The following is a 21,495-nucleotide window of genomic DNA, read 5'->3' as shown; positions in this document are numbered from 1 at the left end:
GGATGAAATGATGATGAAGACGACACATACGCCCAGCCCCCGTGCCAGATAAATTAACCAATTATGGTTAAAATTCCCGACCCTGCTGCGAATCGAACCCGGGAATCCTGTGACCAAAGGCTATCACGCTAACGATTTAGTCATGGAGCCGGACACTGCTAAAATGAAATGCAATCATTCAGGTTCTCTTTCGTTGGTTGGAATCGAACCCGTGACCATGGTTCAAACACCACCACTGATTTATCAAGGAAGCTAATAAACCAGTGAACGATAGGCACGACCGCTGTAAAATTGAGCATTTGTATTTAATAATAATAATAATAATAATAATAATAATAATAATAATAATAATAATAATAATAATAATAATAATAATAACAATGGTGCATGGCATCTGTGTAGTCTTGGTGGTGTCCCAATGAGGATAGAACGAATGGCGAGGACGTCATAAATACCCAGTCCCCAAGCCAAGGGAATTAACGATATGAAGGAGTTGATTCTGAAAATTGAACGGGGGCCATCGGACCAAAGGCAAGCATTCTATCCGTTTAGCCACAATACCGGACTTTAATTTGCTAAACCTTCTACTACCATCTCCACTGATCAGGTGTTGAGTATTGGCAGTAGCAGAGGCCAGGGCAGTAGGTTGTGAAGCAGCCTTCACAACACAGCAGGCTTCTCCGTTGGCTATTGGCCACGTCTTGATCCCAGCATACGCAATCAATCAATCAAACAATCGATCAATCAATCAATCAATCAATCAATCACCACTGATCTGCATTTAGGGTAAACGTCCAGGTGGCACATTCCCTAGTCTTTCCTTCAATAATTCCGAAGAATTTGAAAATTTATTGAGCATCTCCCTTGGTAAATTATTCCAATCCCTAACTCCTCTTCCTATAAACGAATATTTGCCCCATTTTTCCTCTTGAATTCCGACTTTATCTTCATACTTCTTTCCTACTTTTAAAACATCACTCAAGCTTATTCGTTTACTTATATCATCCCACACGAACTCTCCACTGACAGCCCGAAAATACCACATAGTCGAGCATCTCGTCTCCGTACTCCCAAGTCTTCCCAGCCCAAAATTTGTAACATTTTTGTAATACTACTACTTTGTCGGAAAACACCCAGAACAAATCGTGCTGCTTTCCATTCTCGTATCAAGTAGTCCTGGTGAGGGGTCTTACCAGAGACTTACACGCCCTCTCCTTTACATCGTTACTACTCCCCCTAAATACTCTCATAACCATGTCGAGAGATCCGTAACCTTTCTTGACAACCTCCTTAATGTGATTTCCGCAATACACCTTGCCCTGTACTATTCCTTAGTATCTAGTCAAACAATCAGCAGTAATAACGTTAATATTACGGGGAATTACCTCCAGAAGACCAGGGATAAATGCCAGTCGAGATTTGATGCTCGCCATGTCAGTTATTTCTCTTCTACCAGACGTAAATATTGTGCGAGCGTTAATATATTTTAACTTGCCTTGTGGGTGGGGGCAGTAGAATAACACCCTCGATATCTCCTGCATGTCGTAAGAGGCGACTAAAAGGGGCTCAAGGGACTCAAGCCTGGGTTGTGATTACGGGGTCTCTAGCTAAGCCCTGGCATTGTTTGTGCCAAGCTCCTCACTTTCATCTGTTCTACCAGACCTCAGTTGATCAACGCTTGTTCATTTCTGACCCCGGCGGTATTAGGTCACGAGGCCTAGGGAGTCGTTCATTTCCATGCCCGTAGTGGACTTTGTCTTTCTATGGCCGATATCTTCATTTTTCTAGCTGTCGGATATCTTCTCTCCCCCTCCCCCGATTAGTGTTATTGCAGGATGACTGCCCAGGTGTACGTCCTCTTAAAACAATACTCACCACCACGAGCGCTGTGACAACAATGGTGCGCCACCACATTCTCTATGCGGTCCGTCCTTAATGTTATAAGTGGCGGCTGCAATAATATCCTACTTTGAAGGGGGTATGCGAAGTAGCTCCTTTGGGAAGAGCTTTCGCATTACTGGCCATCCGCATGGGCGTTTGCAAGGCTACTTTTATTTATTTATTCTGTCTCGACCGCGCGTCAAAATGTCTTTTTTATATTATTATCTTCTACATTTTCTACTCTGAAAGCCTTGCAGGTGGCCATGGACCGGGGGTGACAGTGGCTCTTGAGCGGCAGTGGTCTACCGCCAGGGATGTCTTGGTACGACCGCGACAGGGTAACCAGTGCCGAAAGGAGATATGGGATTGCCTGGTGGGTTTAGGGAGGTTTCTCATAACTTCTCCTTTACGGAGGGATGCAAGTAGCTGCACCTCAAGTTATTCTGTACTCTTGTACTAGGCTATGTTCCTGCGTTAGTACTCGCGTGTCGGTCATTTGTCCAAACAGGTAGGTCACCACGGGCTGTGAGGCGGGGCGGAGCCTCACGGCACCCCCCCCCCCCCCCAACCGAAAAAGACACTAACACATATCTCATGTAGAAAGAGGCAAACCTTGTCGAGCTGGCCTGAGCGATGACCATCCGACAAGGCCTCCAATGATTTCTCTCTCTTCGGATCGTTGATGAAGCACGAGGATGAATGTCATGTCGTGGGTTCAGAGACTGGAAGCAGATTTCTTTCTTGCCAACATCGATGTCTTGGCGTAGAGGAACAAGTGCTTGGATAAGAATAGTGAGTATGTTGAATAGCAATGTGTACTTCTATATATTCTTTGATCTGCCTGTAAAATAAAGTTTCTCCGTGCAAGATCTTGCTTTCTTATTCTTTTCAAAGGTACATTGTACTTATAACAGATGGTGCCCGTCATTAAAAAGGCTGCACCACTCTTAGTCTAGTAATAAGCCATATAAAATACACTCTGGGGTGTACAAAATTCCCTGTACTTGCGGCAAGCTACACATTGGCCAAACATGCCGGTTCCATTAGTACTCGTATCAAGGAACACCAAGGTAATATCGTCTCAACCAGCCAGACAAATCGGCGATACTGAGCACGCCCTGTCAATGCCGCGCTCCAAGATGTTCGACTGCTACTAACAGGTTTTCATTCCTTCCTTGAAGAAGGCGAGCCTCTTAGACGGTGACGGCGTCTCTCACACCAGGAGATGCTTGGAGAAAGTAAGGGCGTTGCCTTTCGTGGCTTGTACTTAGTGCAGGACAATGGAAAATCATTCTCAGGACACCTGAAGGTGGGGAACTAGCCCCTCCCCGTCTCCCGAACTCAGAGGCGTAGAGCCGTGTAAATCTTTCCTCTGCTCGGTTTGCCGGTCAGAGTGCAGAGCCGTCGGACCCGATGTTTGAGTTCTTACCCACACTAAACACTACAGGTCTGGGACTATACGGGAAGCTGTGGAAAGACGTAGTTCAACAGGGATACTCTCCGTGGTTGCCAGCCATTAAGGATTTATACAGGTACTTCTCTTCCCTCTCCTTTCACTATTATTATTTCGTTTCGTTTTTTTTTTTAAATTCGTTTTGTCCACGTCACTGCGCACAGCGAGCCATCTAGTGGCAAACGAGAGTACCACTTACAACGGTAAAGCATTCTTAAGTTCAAGTGATTCAAACCTTCATTCATTTTTAGAGAAAACTTGCTCGTGAACAGGTGAGATTATCTTTTGAAGACGCGGAAAAAAAGCATATTATCGTATCCACATACAAACTATCTTTGTAATGTCATTATTCATTGTGGAAAATTTGAATCACCGGTGTGTGTTTCGTGCTTACTTACACTAATGCGTGTTTTTTATATACATCATCATTTAATTGGTCTGAAGGAATGCAGTTCATCAAGTTTCCATTCACTCAAGGGGAAGTATAACTGGGCAACCATCCTAAGCAAAACATGAAAAGTTCCAGCAATGCTTAGAATTAATGTATTGTCCAAAGAAATACAAGCACCATGAAGGGCTTGACAATGAAAGACTCCCCAGGCCTCGAAAACCTAATACCGTCGGGACAGAAAAAGAACAACAGTTGAGCAAGGGAGGTCGGATAAGAAAAAAAAAAGGGAGTAGCTTGACACAAGTAACTGCGAGTAGTGATGGTAGTGGTGATTATTGTTTTAAGAGGAAGTACAACTAGGCAACAATCCTCTATATAACACTAATCAGAGAGAAAAATGGAAGGGATCCAACACCTCGAAAAATTAAGATAGTCTATTGGCCAAAGGAAGACAAGGCCCACGAAGGGCGTGAAAATGAAAGACTCCCTGGCCCTCGCAAACCTAATAGCGTCGGGGTCGGAAAAGAACAAGAGTTGACCAAGGAAGGTCGGATAGGAAAGGTGAAAGTGAGGAGCCTGGCACAAGTAAGTAGAAGCAATGCCAGGACTCAGCTGAGGGCCCCGCGGTCACCAACCCACTCTCCGAAGTTCAGAGCCCCTAGGGCCCCTTTTAGTCACCTCTTACGACAGGCAAGGGGGTGTTATTCATCTCACTTCAATACCCGACCCCGCAGAGAAACAGGAGAAGGTTTGGACGAATATAATTATATTGGTTAATTTGTATTGCATTATAATAACATTCTGTATGTGTCCGAATTCTAGGCTAAATTATCATCACACTGGCCTTCCGTTCGGTTCAGAGTTCCCCGGATTCGATTACCGGTAGGGTCGAGAATATTAACACCGTCTGGTTACTTCCCCTAGTTCAGGGACTGATGTTCGTCTTAATACAGACAACACATCACACTGCAAACCACTATAGAAACACTGAATAGTGATTACATCCCTCCACATAGGTTTGGCGTTAGGAAGGGGATCGGTCTGTAAAACAATCCGCATTAGTCCCAACCCCAAGGCAATGAGAAAAGGCCAAGAAGTGAGAATCAAATTCTGCGAACGAGAGGTGAAGACCAATAAAGTCGATATCGATGTAGGCCTATCTGATGCTAGTGGCGTGGATATAAAATAGAAGATGCTAAAAGCAGATATACTGTACATGTTTTAAACTTCTTTCTTCAAACGTTCCACAGATACAGGGACGTTGATATGGCAGGTTTTAACCCTGTCGAAATGAAAAAATGTGATGTATTGAACAATGGCTTGCGTGCAGCGAGTTTCTTTTGTTACTCATCAGCACATCTTGTTTACTCCATGCCTTGTTATCAGCCGTCGTGTGGCACTCCATTAACCCAGCATCCTACTCAAATGTTAAGAAATCAATAGGCACTAGCAGGCGCGCACGACTCATTTATTTTTCACCAGTTGTTGTTTATACACGTCAGTAGCGTGTAGCTGGTCACATGAAGCGCTGCAGGATTGCAATCATCGACGAGGTAATATAAGAATTACGACAAGGAATTTATATTATAATTTTGTCTGATCAGTTCGTTTTTACTTCGGATTACGTAAACAAAATTCGAAAGTGTCTGTATGAACATCGCAGGTCTTACGGCGACGATGGGATGGAGAGGGCTGGAAGTGGGAAGGAAGCAGCCGTGGCCTTAATTAAGGTACAGCCCCAGCATTTGGCTGGTGTGAAAATGAGAAAGTGGTGGTTGTGGTGGTGATTATTGTTTTACGAGGAAGTACAACTAAGCAGCCATCCTCTATGTAACACTAATCAGAGATAAAATGGAAGGAGTACCACACTTCGAGAAATAAAGCTATCGGCCAAAGAAAGACAAGGACCAAGAAGGACGTGAAGATGGAAGAGTGCCCAGTCCTCGAGTGCTCTTAATACCGTCGAGGTCGGAGAGGAACAAGAGTTGAACAAGGGAGGTCGGATAGGATAGATGAAGGTGAGGTGTCTGGCACATGCAAGTGGAAGCAATGTCAGGACTCAGCTAAGGGCCCCGTGGTAACGAACCCAACTCCCAAGTTGAGAGCCCTGGGGCCCCATTTAGTCACCTCTTAAGTCCGGCAATGCATACCGTGAAAGTTATTCTACCGCCCCAACGCACAGGGGAAAATAGGGAACCACGGAAAAGTTCGGTATTTAAGGTCAGATATATCCAGAGAGTGCACTAGGCTATTACAACGGCTTGCAAATTTTAAGGGGGTCAAGACAGGAAACGTGAAATATTCAGTGGCGGCTGGTGCAGAAAAGCAGTTGTGTTGTAACCCACCCCCCAGCCCCCTTCAAAAAAATAAAAAAAATTGAGAAACATATGCGGTTTTCAAGAGGCTCTCGATTGAGTTTTCCATACTGAACAAATACGCAAAAAGCCCCAACACATATACACATTCCTTATACAAAACTAATTAAAAACACAATAACACCTGCAATGACAAAATATTCACGAACTCAGAAACACTTGGTGTGAGCGCACAAAAAACAAAACTTGTCAATGTTACCAAAATATTGAAATAAAATGTCATAATGCAAAATTGCACGTTATGTTGTCATAGTGAAATTTATAAAGTAGACATTTCCTTATTTTGACAACATAGAAGGTACAATTTGTATAGTTCATCGATTTACAAATGTGGCTATGGAATAGGCAAGTCGAGAGTATTAAAAGACCTGGCGGGAACAGTTGTACAGTATTTTGTTTTCCCGCTTGCTTTGAGCGATCCCATCTTAAATACTACCGCTGAGTCAAGAGGGTGCCGGCTGCCACGCTCTCATTTCGGTGACTCGCTGTGAAGTGATATCTTGACTGTTGTTTCCACAGCACATCGGAAAAGTTACGCACGCATGCGCAAAAGGCAGAGTTCCTGCTTTCTGGTAGAAAGCTTAGAAATTCTCGCTGAGCTGTGATCTGCACAGCACCCGGCGTGGACCGCACGACTAGTTACCTGGTTGTGAGCGGAGCTAAATTATTTCCTATTATTTGGCTGACGTCTTTTTCACTGCACTGCATTTGATTTTAAATAATATTATTAAAGTAATTTATTTTTCAAACAGACGATGTGCTGGAGCGCACAAGGTGCGGCCGCCCCGTTAACATTCCCCGCATCCAAAAATTGTAGGCCTACATGACAGAAGTTTTGCAGCAACAGCCATGAGAAGTGACGTTTTACCTCACGACTGAGATGTTCACGTTTCGAAATGAGGGACGTAAAGTTATAATTTTAGCATATTTTGCACTCCATCAAATGAAAAATCAACTTATTTTAAATTAGATATACTTTTGATAAATAACACTGAAACTCCGCCACCCATATCATGCACGATGGAGGAGACTGTAATCAACATAAATGACACAACAGTACGTGAACAATGATAAAACACGCAGGGAAGTTCACAAAATCAATCGTGGAGAGGAAATTTGAACCCGTCAAGACAAGCTGTAGTTAAGCGAAACGGAGTTCAACCAATCAGAGACACATTCTAAATTAAAGTGTACGGAAAGTAGCTATTGAAACTTGAAGTGTCATGTATACCATACTATGATGTAATTGGCTTCTTCCCGCACTCAAAGGAGTACTGACACTTGAGTGCAATGTTTTATCACAAATCGTATCTGACTCGTTGAACTCCGCTTAAAAGTAATGTCAGCAACGATAGTCAAAGAGGTCGTAAATTAAGGAAAGCCTTGTTGAGCTGTTTCCCCGCCTGATTGCAGCACCGTACCTATCCACAGCAAAAATAACATCCCACCGCCATGTTGACTAATGTATAACTTAATCCATTTCCAACAGATGTATCAAAAGTTCGCATTACTTTCATTAATCTAGGACGACTCTAGTAGCTTAGGCCCGTATTCATGAACGAGACTTTGACTTCGATTTAGATTTAGAAGGCGGTAAGTCACCATTTCTATTTTATAATCTCTGCTTGGAGGTAAGTAAACTTAGAAGGCGACTTTACTTCCAAGTCACCGATGTTCGGTACTTAAGTACATACTGAGATTGGAAAATTAATAAAATGGCAGATATTTCTGGTGTAGTTAATTTTGTAGACGAAGTTCAAGAGATCAAGGAAATTATTCACTACGCTGTGTCTTATCTTCGGCGTGTTATAAGAGAAGCACAGAACCCAGTTGAATTTTTATACAGAAAATGAGTTCAGGAAACGATACAGATTCGACAAACGTATAGTGTTAGATGTACTAACGACGTTTGAAGACGAATTAAAGAAATATAATAATCGAGGATCACCCATACCTTCAATAATACAGTTGCTGCTAATTTCGTTAAGATATTATGCTACAGGTAAGGGTAAAATTATTGTTATTATAGTGTAAAGTGTTTGCACTTTCTAGACATCGTGTTATCTGATTAGGTTAATGGATGATCAGTACAGATTAATGCATTCTTATGGTAAACACAATAGCCTTTCACACTTACATGGTTTTCAGGTAACTTCCAAATTGATTCCGCTGATTTGCGAGGAGTAAGCCAGCCCTCAATGTGTAGAATAATCAGAAGAATATTGATGCTGATTGCCCTAAAGAGACCACAGTTCGTTTCGTTCCCAAATGAAGCTGAATGTCGAAATAATGCGCGTCGTGTGTATGAAAGATCCCGATTCCCTGGAGTGGTTGGAGCTATTGATTGCACCTATGTACCAATAATTAGTCCAGGTGGCAACCATGCTGAGGTTTTCCGTAATAGGAAAGGAACTTTTAGTTTCAATTGTCAGGGCATAGTCAACCACGGGATGAGGTTTATTGATTTCGTAACGGGTTGGCCGGGTTCTACGCATGATAATAGAATTTTCGACAACAGCACGATTTGTTTACAATTTGAAACGGGACAGCGACGTGGATTACTCGTTGGAGATAGCGGTTACGCTTGCAGCTCATCATGTGTGTCAATTATTACCTCTCTACCTCCAGTATTCCATGAAGAATTGCCTCGTCACATGTGAAAGAACTTTTGGGTCAACGTGTATGAAGGAATGTAAAGTTTTAGTGCTAATGGATTGTCCATCAACGTGGAACATGGCTGACATTGTTCAGTCGTCATGATGACGGTTGTGTGATGTGATTAGTTTTACAGTGTGCAAGAGCACGTGGTCGTCAGTCCATATTCATCAGGAAGTTACTGAAGAAGACCATCAAAATGTGAAAGAAAACATGAAGAAGAGAAGACTTCCTTGTCCCCGGCTCGTCTAACTGTTGGGGTGTAGTGCTACTCACCTCCGGTAGATGGCACCACTGTTACACTGTACGCGCAAGAGCTAACTTTTAACTATTACCTTCTTCAATCTGCAGAAACTAACTTTGACAAATACATTTATACACTACGTGAAATATAGAACATATGGTAACAGAATTATAGTTGACAAAGAAATAACTTTATTAAAATAGAATTTCAAATATAATACTGTTACCATATGTTTCATTTTTCATTTTATAAATGTATTTACTCAAAGTTGTTTCTGCAGACTGAAGAAACTAATGAAGTGGTATACGAACTTGAGACTAAACCAAAAAGAGATAGCTAAAAAGGACAAAAATGCACAAGAGCTAGTTATTTTCACAAGAGTCTAGCTCCTGATGGAGCAATAGTTTCGTGTTTTGCCGCATAACGCTGTACGACAATAATAGCAAACAGAGTAGAGACAATACGCGACACTCAGCGAGATATCGAGGTACAGCTATTAGAGCCTTCTCTAGCGGGTAGACCTTAGAACTACTGATTCTGTCATAAGAGCACGTGTATTTGTGTGTGAAGTTTTTGGTGTTATTTATGCGTTTTCAGTGAGTTGACATAATTAAATAGTAGCATGTGTCATTCCTTGATATCTCCTCTCAACATGAGGGGAAAGGTATGTGCTGTGTTTGGGTGCATGACTATGAAGTAGAGAAGAATGCGCGGTCTTTCTTTCGCTACCCTCGTGACAAGAAAACTTAAATAATATTGTGTTTGCATATATATTCTTCCCGTGATAAAGAGATTTTTATAGTACTTCATAATCTTCTGACCTGCTCGACCCATATTTTAACTGGCTTAAAATATAATACGTATATTTTATTGTATACTGCAGCAGTTAACCTTCAATACCGATGTGTTGTTGTAGGTGTGATCTGTGGGTTTTTAAATGTCACAGAAGGGACGTTACGCTTATATAAGAATTATAAGATCTGTTCAGATCATTTCCACGCCAGCGACTTTAAAAATCCTCAACTATACAGCCAAGGGTATGTTACATTTTTACTCTAATTGTGCGTAAATATTCCTCAAAGCATCACTATCGACAACATTTTCATACTTTTCTTTCTTTTATCCCTCTTCTCAGATTAAAGCCGGGATTTTGTAGATTTTCTTTCTGTTAGTGGGCTTCATGTTAAGAGGAAAATTGTCCAGCTTTTAAATGTTAATTTATTGTATCATGTGTGTACGGAATGTGCCGATATTTTTGTTAACAAGTGTCTTAATGTGATGATACAATGTTTTTTAAACGAGAAAAAAGACAAATTTAACCATAAAAGTTCAGACAGGAATGCTAAAGCAAAAAAAGTAATGCATAAATGAAAGATCAACCCATTTCACAGCAGTCCATTTCACATCTTGCTTATACCGTTGTATGTCTAATTTCAGTTTTTAAATAATAACCTCTTAAATAATTCTTCATTCATTTATCCAGAATTGCTTTGGCAACTCCGAAGTTAATACCTCAATAATACTTTCCTTCTAGATGTAATTTATTTATCCATTTTCGTACATGCATTTCCATTGACATTTGAATTTAGCGCAACTTTTCAGGTCAAGTCCTAGGAGCGCCACCGTCGAATTGTCTCCTATTTTAACAAGTCTAAATCCGTAAGTGTCGCGTATTGTGTCTACTGTATTTGATAACAGGACTGGGAACTTCGGTGAGTAGAGGTGTAATAAACCGTTATTTTTGTGTAACTGCTACAATGAAGTAACTGCGAAAGTAACGGTTAAAAATTATGTCCAACGTTACTCACCTTTTATTGGACACGGCTTGGAGCTTGTCTCCTTACAGCTGTGTTGCGAAGTCCCGCACATTCGCGCACGCATCACTACACTGTTGAAAGTCAGTGCAGCAAAACATGCATTCCTATTTGCTATAAAGTTAACGAGAGGCAGACAACGGATGAAATGAAAATACAACATAGTGTCTTTTCTGAAATCTAGAGGAGTGAGTACGACAATGCCCCGATCAAGGATAGACGACAAGAAAACATGTTGATGTGTCTGCCAGACCTCGACACAGACCGGTACAAGAGGATCTACTGAAGTAATTATATGTTATCTATGATATGTTCTGTATAATATCAATACAGAAAGTTAGCATACTAATTTATTTATGGTACAAGAAAAATTATACGGGTGGAACTTATAATAATATTATAATGTAGATAGCCCTGCGCGATGTCTGAGTCAACGATTACCCGTGAGCAGTTTACTATGTCATAACAGTTTACACTTTAGTTACCAGATGACAGCAGCAACTGAAACAAATACACTATAGAGTATATTATACACTATAGTGTATTTGACTTAAAGCAATCTCCTACGAAAGCGCTGTCACTTGGAAGACTGAACTCTGAACTCTGAAGGTCATATTCTCTGTCTGTAAGCTGCTGCTAATGACAGTTCCCACTTCCCTGTTACTGTTTTCACTAGTACGTTATTCTGTTGTTGATATTCGGTAACCTGTTACTTTTTGCCCTTGTTACATTTGTAACAGTGACAGGCATGTAAGTGTGACGAAGTAACTGCTACGTCATTTTTCAGCCATCTCTATCGGTAGTTTCAAGTTGTGGCACGTAATGTCGCGAACGCGCTGGTGCAGTGGATCTTGCGAACCAGGACGTTTTCTACCATTTGTCTACGAGGTAACTGAATGCCTCTGCATGTGCGGTATTTTCAAGTACCAAATTGACAGTGGGGCAGCAGTTCAAATAGTGTCGCTAGATGTCAGGCTATCCATCTATTCATCAGCACGATTGTAATGGCATTATGAGAATAAATTGCACATAAAAGCACATTATTTCATCGGCTTTATATCACCACCATCATCATCATCACCACCATTTCACTGGATTCTTCGAAGGTGGAGGAATGACTGAGTTGCCGTAGAGACGAAGTCTCGGTTCGCTCCAAGGTCTCGGACTCCCCATAAATGCACATTACAAAGATAGCCTTTTGAGAGAAAAATTATATTTATATGACGTTTAATAAAGGGAATTAATGATATTATACTGTACAGAGTAATAAATAAGTTACAAGATTTTGAGCAACTGCAACATGACCTCGATACTGTTGTGAGATGGACAGCAGGCAATGGTATGTTGATAAACGGGGCTAAAAGTCAGGTTGTGAGTTTCACAAATAGGAAAAGTCCTCTCAGTTTTAATTACTGCGTTGATGGGGTGAAAGTTCCTGTTGGGGATCATTGTAAGTATCTGAGTGTAAATATAAGGAAAAATCTTCATTGGGGTAATCACATAAATGGGATTGTAAATAAAGGGTACAGATCTCTGCACATGGTTATGAGGGTGTTTAGGTGTTGTAGTAAGGATGTAAAGGAGAGGGCGTATAAGTCTCTGGTAAGACCCCAACTAGAGTATGGTTCCAGTGTATGGGACCCTGACGAGGATTACTTGATTCAAGAACTAGAAAAAAATCCAAAGAAAAGTAGCCCGATTTATTCTGGGTGATTTCCGAGAAAGGAGTATTGTTACAAAAATGTTGCAAAGAACTGGGAGAAAGAAGACGAGCTGCTCGAGTATGTGGTATGGTCCGAGCTCTCAGAGGAGAGATGGCGTGAAATGACATTAGTAGACGAGTAAGTTTGAGTGGCGTCTTTAAAAGTAGGAAAGATCACAATATGAAGATTAAGTTGGAACTCAAGAGGACAAATTGGAGCAAATATTCATTTAAAGGAAGGGGAGTTAGTGATTGGAATAACTCACCAAGGGAGATGTTCAATACATTTCCAATTTCTTTGAAATCATTTAAGGAAAGGCAAGAAAAACAACAGACAGGGAATCTGCCACCTGGGCGGCTGCCCTGATTGCAGATCAGTATTGATTGATTGATTGATTGATTGATTGATTGTAATTCAAGGAGAGCTTATACGTTGCGACTGGAAAGTTCACGTCCTTGTAGAAATTAAAATACTTCATAATGTGTACAACTGGCTGCAGGCCGCACCGTCTTATGGTGATGATGTGATAGGAAAGGACTAGAAGTCTTAAAGAAGCAGCCGTGGCCTTAATTAAGGTACAGACCCGATATAAAACAAAATGACGTGTCTGTTGGTCTGTCTTCCCAAACGAGATCGCATCTGAGCGGAACTTCATGAAAACTTGCACGAACATTGTCAGAGAGAACTGTCACAGAACTAAGCATGGTTTGTTTCAAAATACCGATCGAAGATTTGCAAAATATTGCTTAAATATTGGCTTAGATTGAGGTGGTAACTCGCTCAGTCGACGGATATATCTCAGATCATCTTTTTCTGCAGCTCATTCTACACTATGCAGCGTTAGTCTAAGAATTTACCTCGTGTGAAAATGGTAAACTACGGAAAACCATTTTCAGGGTTGCCGACAGTGGAATTCGGACCCTAATGCAAGCTAACAGCAACCAATCCGCTCGGTCGTGCAAGGAATAGTGGTTATTGTTTTAAGAGGAACTACAATCATCCTCTATTGACGCCAAGCAGAGGGGAAATGCTAGAGGTCTGACACTACCAAGAATGAAGGAAGATCACAGCCTCCCTGGGCCAGACAAACCTCACGTTAATTTCGTCTTGTATTCGCAGCGAAGTTTTGTACTAACATAATTAATACAGTTTGTATTTGATGTGTTCCAGGAGAACCTCCCTAGACAAGTGCCCCAGGTGTGGTTTGTGGACAGAGAGGAGCCACCTCGAAATGGCCGCACTGAAACCTTCTCACATCCAGGGTATGTTCATCTTACAGTCATCATTAGAGTAGAATCTTGACTTTTATTCCACGATCAGAATCATTTCTCGCTCTTTACTTGGAGTGTCCTTGGAAGGAAATTTATTCCCTATTCATCTGCTATGACACCCCAAGATATGCCACAATTGTTGAGCATAAAAAGCTCTACAAAGGAAATCTCCACGACGGTATACAGTTGTCAGCTGTTGAGAGTGCTCTTGCATTATTGTAGTGATAAAGTAGTTAAAACCAATTTAAATTGTCTAATTTTGTGTGTGTGATCCATTTAGTGCTATTTATATATTGGTGTTTAGTGCTTGTTGGTAGAAATAGGGAGTAGTGATATTTATTTGATGTTTATGTCAAGGAGTTCAGTTGGTGTTCAGTAGATTACGTTTTCTAGGCTAAGTGGGCTAGCTAGGTTCACTTTGTTTCGAATTTAGGTTTAGGAAATATTTTAGGTAATCATATTAACTTTTTTTAAATGTTTTTTTAAATACTGCATCTGTAGGTTCGGTCGTATAATACTTACAAATGCAGATTATCAAAAGGAGTTGTAATTTCCGTAGCTTTCACACTCGAGCAGACAATAGACCTGGTATTTCGTACAGATATTCGTTAAATTATCACGAAGGTAATAAATTATTCAATTAAATAACATAACACGGCTGTAAATTTCGACTTAAAAATAAATTATTTTCTCTTACATGATCCTTGGAAGTTAGAGAGAACACACTGTATTTCACTGGAGAATTAATCATCAGTCTTTGCATTGTTGACGATTGTTTGCTGTATTCCGATAATTTGTAGTTCGTTTATTCATCGAGGAAAAGTTAATAAGTTAATCAAATTCCTATGTCCCAATAATATTGAAATTTAGGTCCCCGCGTTGTTTTGACAGAAAAAATCATTTTCTTTTAAGGAATTATTCTAGACAAACTCTCGTTTTTCACCATTTAAGGACACTTATTCTCCGTCCCGCGTAGTAGGGAAAATATTATTAATCCACAAGCTATAAAAATCATATAACCACATTTCAGTTAAGAATTGTAGTGTAGATACGGTTTATAAGATAGTATCTTGCCTGCTATATTCGTGTGCATCTTTGTGTGTATCTATTAGAGTTTAGTAGGACAAAGTAGCACTAATAATAATAATCTGTATACGCATTTAGCTTTGTTGTTAATCTTGAGTAGTTCTTGCGAATTTAAACTTGTAATTTTCATTTATGTTTATACAGTAATAATAATAAGTCAAATGCGCACAAATGTGTAAAGAGTTTAAGAGTTATTTGCCTTTAGTGTACTCGTTGAATGATCTTGTTTTTTTTTTTTTTTTTTTTTTTTTTTTTAGTATGTGGTAGCGATCACACACTTCCTCACATAGAGAGCACACACACTCATCGTTCACCTCATGGAATCGCTTAGTCGCACACAGCTTATGGTGGAAGCCATGGACTGCCATCCTTGTAACTACATGTCTCTGTTTGTAGTTCGCTTCTGTTCATTTTCGCTCCAGCATGGCGTCGGTGGCATAGAATTCGAGCTCGATTTGGACTCGTTTCATCTTCTCTCTTCAAGTATCGTTGTGCTTTGTCTTGCGAATGGCAGAACTAGGCAACGTGATGTCTTTGGAGCGTACAGACCGGGAAAGGGAAGCACTGACGCTGATTCAGAATTATTTGATAAGATAACAATAAAAATAATATTATTATTAATAATAATATTATTATTATTATTATTATTATTATTATTATTATTATTATTATTATTATTATTATTATTATTATTTGATTCACGTCCTACTAACTACTCTTCTGCGGTTTTCGGGGACGCCATGGTGCCGGAATTTAGTCCCGCAGGAGTTCTTTTACGTGCCAGTAAATCTACCGACACGAGGCTGACGTATTTGAGCACCTTCAAATACCAACGGACTGAGCCATGATCGAACCTGCCAAGTTGGGGTCGGAGGGCTAGCGCCACAACCGTCTGAGCCACTCAGCCCGCCGATAAGATAATCAGCTATGTCGGAAACGGTATGGAAAGGAATGTGATTCTAACAGGTGATCTCAATTTACCAGAGATCAATTGGGAAGGTAATGCAAACGACAGGAAGCATGACCAACAAATGGGAAATAAGTTAATATGGAAAGGGCATCTGATTCAGAAAGTGATGGAACAAACTAGAGGGAAGAATATTCTGGATGTGGCGCTGTTAAAATCAGATGAGCTCTGTAGAGAAACCGAAGTAATAGATGGTATTAGTGATCACAAAGCTGATTTTGTCGTAGTTAAAAATAAATGTGGTAAAAAGGAAGGTCTTAAAAGTAGGACTGTTAGGCAGTACCAAATAGCTGATAAAGCAGGCATGAGGCAGTTTAAAAAAAAAAAAAACTATCATCGGTGGAAAACGGTAAATAAAAATGTAAACAGACTGTGGAATGGGCTTAAAGCAATTGTTGAGGAATGTGAAAAAGGGTTTTTACCTTTAAAAGTGGTAAGGAATGGTAAAGATCCACCATATTATAACGGATAAGTAAAGAGACTAAGGAGTAGGTGCAGGTTGAAAAGAAATAAGAGTTAGAAATAGCTTTGGAAGTAAGGAAAAATTGAATGAACTTACTAGGTCATTGAATGTAGCAAAGAAGTAAACTAAGGATAAAGAGACTAAGGAGTAGGTGCAGGTTGAAAAGAAATAAGAGTTAGAAATAGCTTTGGAAGTAAGGAAAAATTGAATGAACTTACTAGGTCATTGAATGTAGCAAAGAAGTCAACTAAGGATAAAGAGACTAAGGAGTAGGCGCAGGTTGAAAAGAAATAAGAGTTAGAAATAGCTTTGGAAGTAAGGAAAAATTGAATGGACTTACTAGGTAATTGAATGTAGCAAAGAAGTCAACTAAGGATAAAGAGACTAAGGAGTAGGTGCAGGTTGAAAAGAAATAAGAGTTAGAAATAGCTTTGGAAGTAAGGAAAAATTGAATGAACTTACTAGGTCATTGAATGTAGCAAAGAAGTCAACTAAGGATAAAGAGACTAAGGAGTAGGTGCAGGTTGAAAAGAAATAAGAGTTAGAAATAGCTTTGGAAGTAAGGAAAAATTGAATGAACTTACTAGGTCATTGAATGTAGCAAAGAAGTCAACTAAGGATAAAGAGACTAAGGAGTAGGCGCAGGTTGAAAAGAAATAAGAGTTAGAAATAGCTTTGGAAGTAAGGAAAAATTGAATGGACTTACTAGGTAATTGAATGTAGCAAAGAAGTCAACTAAGGATAAAGAGACTAAGGAGTAGGCGCAGGTTGAAAAGAAATAAGAGTTAGAAATAGCTTTGGAAGTAAGGAAAAATTGAATGAACTTACTAGGTAATTGAATGTAGCAAAGAAGTCAACTAAGGATAAAGAGACTAAGGAGTAGGTGCAGGTTGGAAAGAAATAAGAGTTAGAAATAGCTTTGGAAGTAAGGAGAAATTGAAGGAACTTACTAGGTAATTGAATCTAGCAAAGAAATAAACTAAGGATAACATGATGGCAAGCATAATTGTAGCCATTCAAATGTTAGTGAAAAATGGGAGGGTATGTATAGATACTTTAAGTCAGAAACAGAATCCAAGAAGGACATTCCAGGAATAATTAATGAACAAGGGGAGTGTGTATGTGAGGATCTTCAAAACCCAGAAGTATTCAGTCAGCAGTATGTATAGATTGATGGTTACAAGGGTAAAAATGAAATGGCGTATGGCTTTTAGTGCCGGGAGTGTCTGAGGACAAGTTCGGCTCGCCAGGTGCAGGTCTTTTCATTTGACACCCGTAGGTGACCTGCGCGTCGTGATGAGGATGAAATGATGATGAGGACGATACATACACCCAGCCCCAGTGTCAGCGGAATTAACCAATTATGATTAAAATTCCCGACCCTGCCGGGAATCGAACCCAGGACCTCCGTGACTAAAGGCCAGCACGCTAACCATTCAGCCATGGAGCCGGACGTTACAAGGGTAATGTCCATTTAGAGGAGGTCACTAATACTAAAGAAGTATTAAAATTTACCTATGACAGCAATGACATTTACAGTAAGATACAAAAGTTGAAAACTAGAAAAGCAGCTGGAATTGATAAGATTTGGGGGATATATTAAAGACAATGGGTTGAGATATAGTACCACATCTGAACTAATTATTTGATTATTGTTTGCATGAAGGTGCTATACCAAATGAATATACACTATATTTGCTATAGTAGCCCCTGTGTATAAAGGAAAGTGTGATAGACATAAAGCTGAAAATTACAGGATAGTAAGTTTGACCTGCATTGCATGTAAGCTTTGGGAAAGCATTCTTTCAGATTATATTAGATATGCTTGCGAAATTAATAACTGGTTCGATAGAAGGTAGTTCGGGTTTACGGAAGGTTATTCCACTGAAGCTCAACATGGAGGATTCCAGCAAGATATAGCAGATATTCCGGATTCAGGAGGTCAAATGGACTGTATCGCGATTGACCTGTTGAAGGCATTTGATAGGGTGGATCATGGGAGACTACTGGCAAAAATGAGTGACAAAAGAGTGGCTGAATGGGTGGCTATATTTCTAGAAAATAGATTTCAGAGAATTAGAGTAAGCGAAACTTTATCTATCCCTGTAATAATCAAGAGGGGAATTCCTCAAGGCAGTATTATTGGACCTTTGTGTTTTCTTCTATGTATCAATGATATGTGTAAAGAAGTTTAATCAGAGATGCTGTAAGGTTTTTGCGTATTATGTTATTCTGTATAGAGTAATAAATAAGTTACAAGATTGTGAGCAACTGCAACATGATCTCGATATTGCGAAATGGACAGTAGACAATGGTATGATGGTAAACGGGGTTAAAAGTCAGATTATGAGTTTCACAAATATGAAAAGTCCTCTCAGTTTTAATTATTGTGTTGATGGGGTGAAATTTCCTTATGGGGATCATTGTAAGTATCTAGTTAATATAAGGAAAAATCTTCATTGGGGTAATCACATAAATGGGATTGTAAACAAAGGGTACAGATCTCTGCACATGGTTTTGAGGGTATTTAGGGGTTGTAGTAAGGATGTAAAGAGAGGGCATATAAGTCTCTGGTAAGACCCCAACTAGAGTACGGTTCCAGTGTATGGGATCCTCACAAGGATTACTTGATTCAAGACCTGAAAAAAATCCAAAGAAAAGCAGTTCGATTTGTTCTGGGTGATTTCCAACAAAAGAATAGCGTTACGAACATGTTGCATAGTTTGGGCTGGGAAGACTTGGAAGAAAGAAGACGAGCTGCTCGACTAAGTGGTATGTTCCGAGCTGTCAGTGGAGAGATGGCGTGGGAGAACATCAGTAGACGAATAAGTTTGAGTGGCGTCTATCAGTGTAGGAAAGATCACAATATGAAGATAAAGTTGGAATTCAAGAGGACAAATTGAGGCAAATATTCATTTACAGGAACGGATTGGAATAACTTACCAAGGGAGATTTTCAATAATTTTCCAATTTCTTTGAAATCATTTAAGAACGATGGTGCAACCGGAAGTTACTTTATTATTTCCAGAAGCGGGATTCAAATTGACGAAGTCGCCGTATTTGCTACGTCAGAGTACAAACCTCTGCCTGTTTCTGTGCGTCAGAGAAGGGGAAGTAAGAGGCAGGTAACGCTCGGCGCGGATGTACGAGTTTCTCAGCCCCAGTACGTACTGTGCTCTTTGTTCTGCACTGTGCGAACCGCGTAGAAGGAGAAGATGAACTTGTAACAAGCATAGAGGCAGCTTTTCAGGTCACATCACACATCCTGTACAGAGTCACTACTGCACGGTTGTGAACTGTACATCCATTTACACGGTTGTGAGTGAAGGAAGCACAGCGTTGCATCTTCGAGCATGTTAAATAATGAAGAACCTTTCCGCGACCAACAGACGAGAGGGGAAACGATCTGCTGGATTCCTTGGCTGACTATTGCGTGTTCTTTCACTGTGTGTGTGTGCAGTTACGGCTGTTTTATAAACGAACTCCGGATATTGCGTGTAAGAGACCAGGACAAACTTGTGCACACGGGCGGAGCATTATGTCTGTCTCCATCAGACACCCCACTTCCCCTCCCTTCCCTTCTCTTACGTGAAAAACGACAGCGGCTGACACTCTGGCATAGCAAATACGGAGAGTTCACCGCGCGCCCGGAAATAACAAAGTACCTAACTTAAATTTCTTGAACGGAAACATTTTTTGCGCATCATCCTTCTTAGCATACCATGAAGAGCACCTCTGATTTGTCGTCGGTATAGTTCTCCTACGCCCTGTAAAAGCTATCGGTCACAAACCGTTTTCATGTTATAATTGTCATTAGTGTATCAGCTGATGAGAATGGACTTTTCCACGAAATGATCTATTTGAGAAAATATGTTATAAAAGATAAAACTGCGCAGAAGCTTTTGTTCCTACACACGTGGGCATCCGAAATCAACGTGAAGTACGCGGACCAACCTGAGGGATCTGCAATTATTGGTGGACCAGTTCACAACTGCGAGCAAAGCTTCCGGTTTAGAACTAAATACTAAGCGCACAGGTCAGTATTTCATGCATTCATTCGTAATGTGATGTTTGAATCACTTCATCACTCACTCACTGATCAATGAATGTTCTCCCCAAAGTTAGTGGCTGTCCGTGACCGGGTGAGAAGAATGTTGTTCATTCACGCACCACCACAAGTCAACCATGAAAGCATCCATTTACCAATTCATGCAGTCATCCACTGTTGAAGTCAGTAAGACTTGTGACACAAAAGTAGGCACTAAATAAGCTAAGGAAGGGGAAGGTACGTGTTGTCCTACACTATATAACATCGTTAACGTCTAGGACAAAATTAATTATAGTGTACTATTAGTCAAATATATCGCTGTTTTTTTGCTAGTGGTTTATCGTGGCACCGACACAGATAGGTCTTATGGCGACGATGGGATAGGAAAGGCCCAGGAGTTGGAAGGAAGCGACAGTGGTCTTAAATTAAAGTACAGCCCAAGCGTTTGCCTGGTGTGAAAATGGGAAACCACAGAAAACCATCTTAAGGGCTGCCGACAGTAGGATTCGAACCCACTATCTCCCGGATGCAAGCTCACAGCCGCGCGCTTCTAACCGCACGACCATCTCGCCCGGTGTATACGTATAGAACGGTGTTAATGGTTTATTTCGTTCTCCTGAACCTGCATCCTTCCTTTCCCTACATCTCCCAACTCGTAAAATCAGGATATATCCACCCCTTTATATTCCGTATTCCCGCCTCTCCCTTGTTCAAATAACTTTATTTATCCGCATCCCAACCCTCCTTAAGTCTATCTTCTGACAGGAACTTGGACGTTTTTTCTTCGTATGCCTCCTTTAATCGATTCTTCCTTAACTTAACCTAGCTCATTTCCTTCTCATTGTTGTCCCCTCTATTGTACTTAATGTAATATTTATTTATCTTTTACTGTACTATACCGTTACTTTTGTGTCATATCTGTATTTATCTTACTGCGCCTAGCTATAAGTTCTTCTCTTCGTTTCACTTTCAATCTTTAATTTTTCTCGTTCATTTCTTTTTCCCTTATGTTTTCTTATTAATTGTTGTGTATCTACAGTTATTTTGTTAGTTTTAAATTTTCTTCCGCTACTTTATCATTAGATGTTATTTTTTCTGAGTCTGCACAAGATCTGGAGAAATTGCTGAATGGTATGGACAGAGT

General features: G+C 40.3%; 1 protein-coding gene across 1 annotated transcript in view; it reads left to right on the top strand.

Moving 5' to 3' along the window:
- Positions 1–21,495, top strand: part of LOC136885645 (uncharacterized) — a 66,562-nt gene that overhangs the window by 6,652 nt on the left and 38,415 nt on the right. The window contains exon 2 of the mRNA XM_068230308.1: positions 13,687–13,778. Within this exon, the coding sequence (XP_068086409.1) occupies positions 13,687–13,778 (92 nt within the window). The remainder of the gene's footprint in view (positions 1–13,686; positions 13,779–21,495) is intronic.

This window comes from Anabrus simplex, chromosome 14, assembly GCF_040414725.1.
Source record: "Anabrus simplex isolate iqAnaSimp1 chromosome 14, ASM4041472v1, whole genome shotgun sequence".
NCBI classification, from domain to species: Eukaryota; Metazoa; Arthropoda; class Insecta; order Orthoptera; family Tettigoniidae; genus Anabrus; species Anabrus simplex.
Note: the sequence above shows the minus strand (reverse complement) of the source record. Positions and strands in the feature narration are given on the sequence as shown.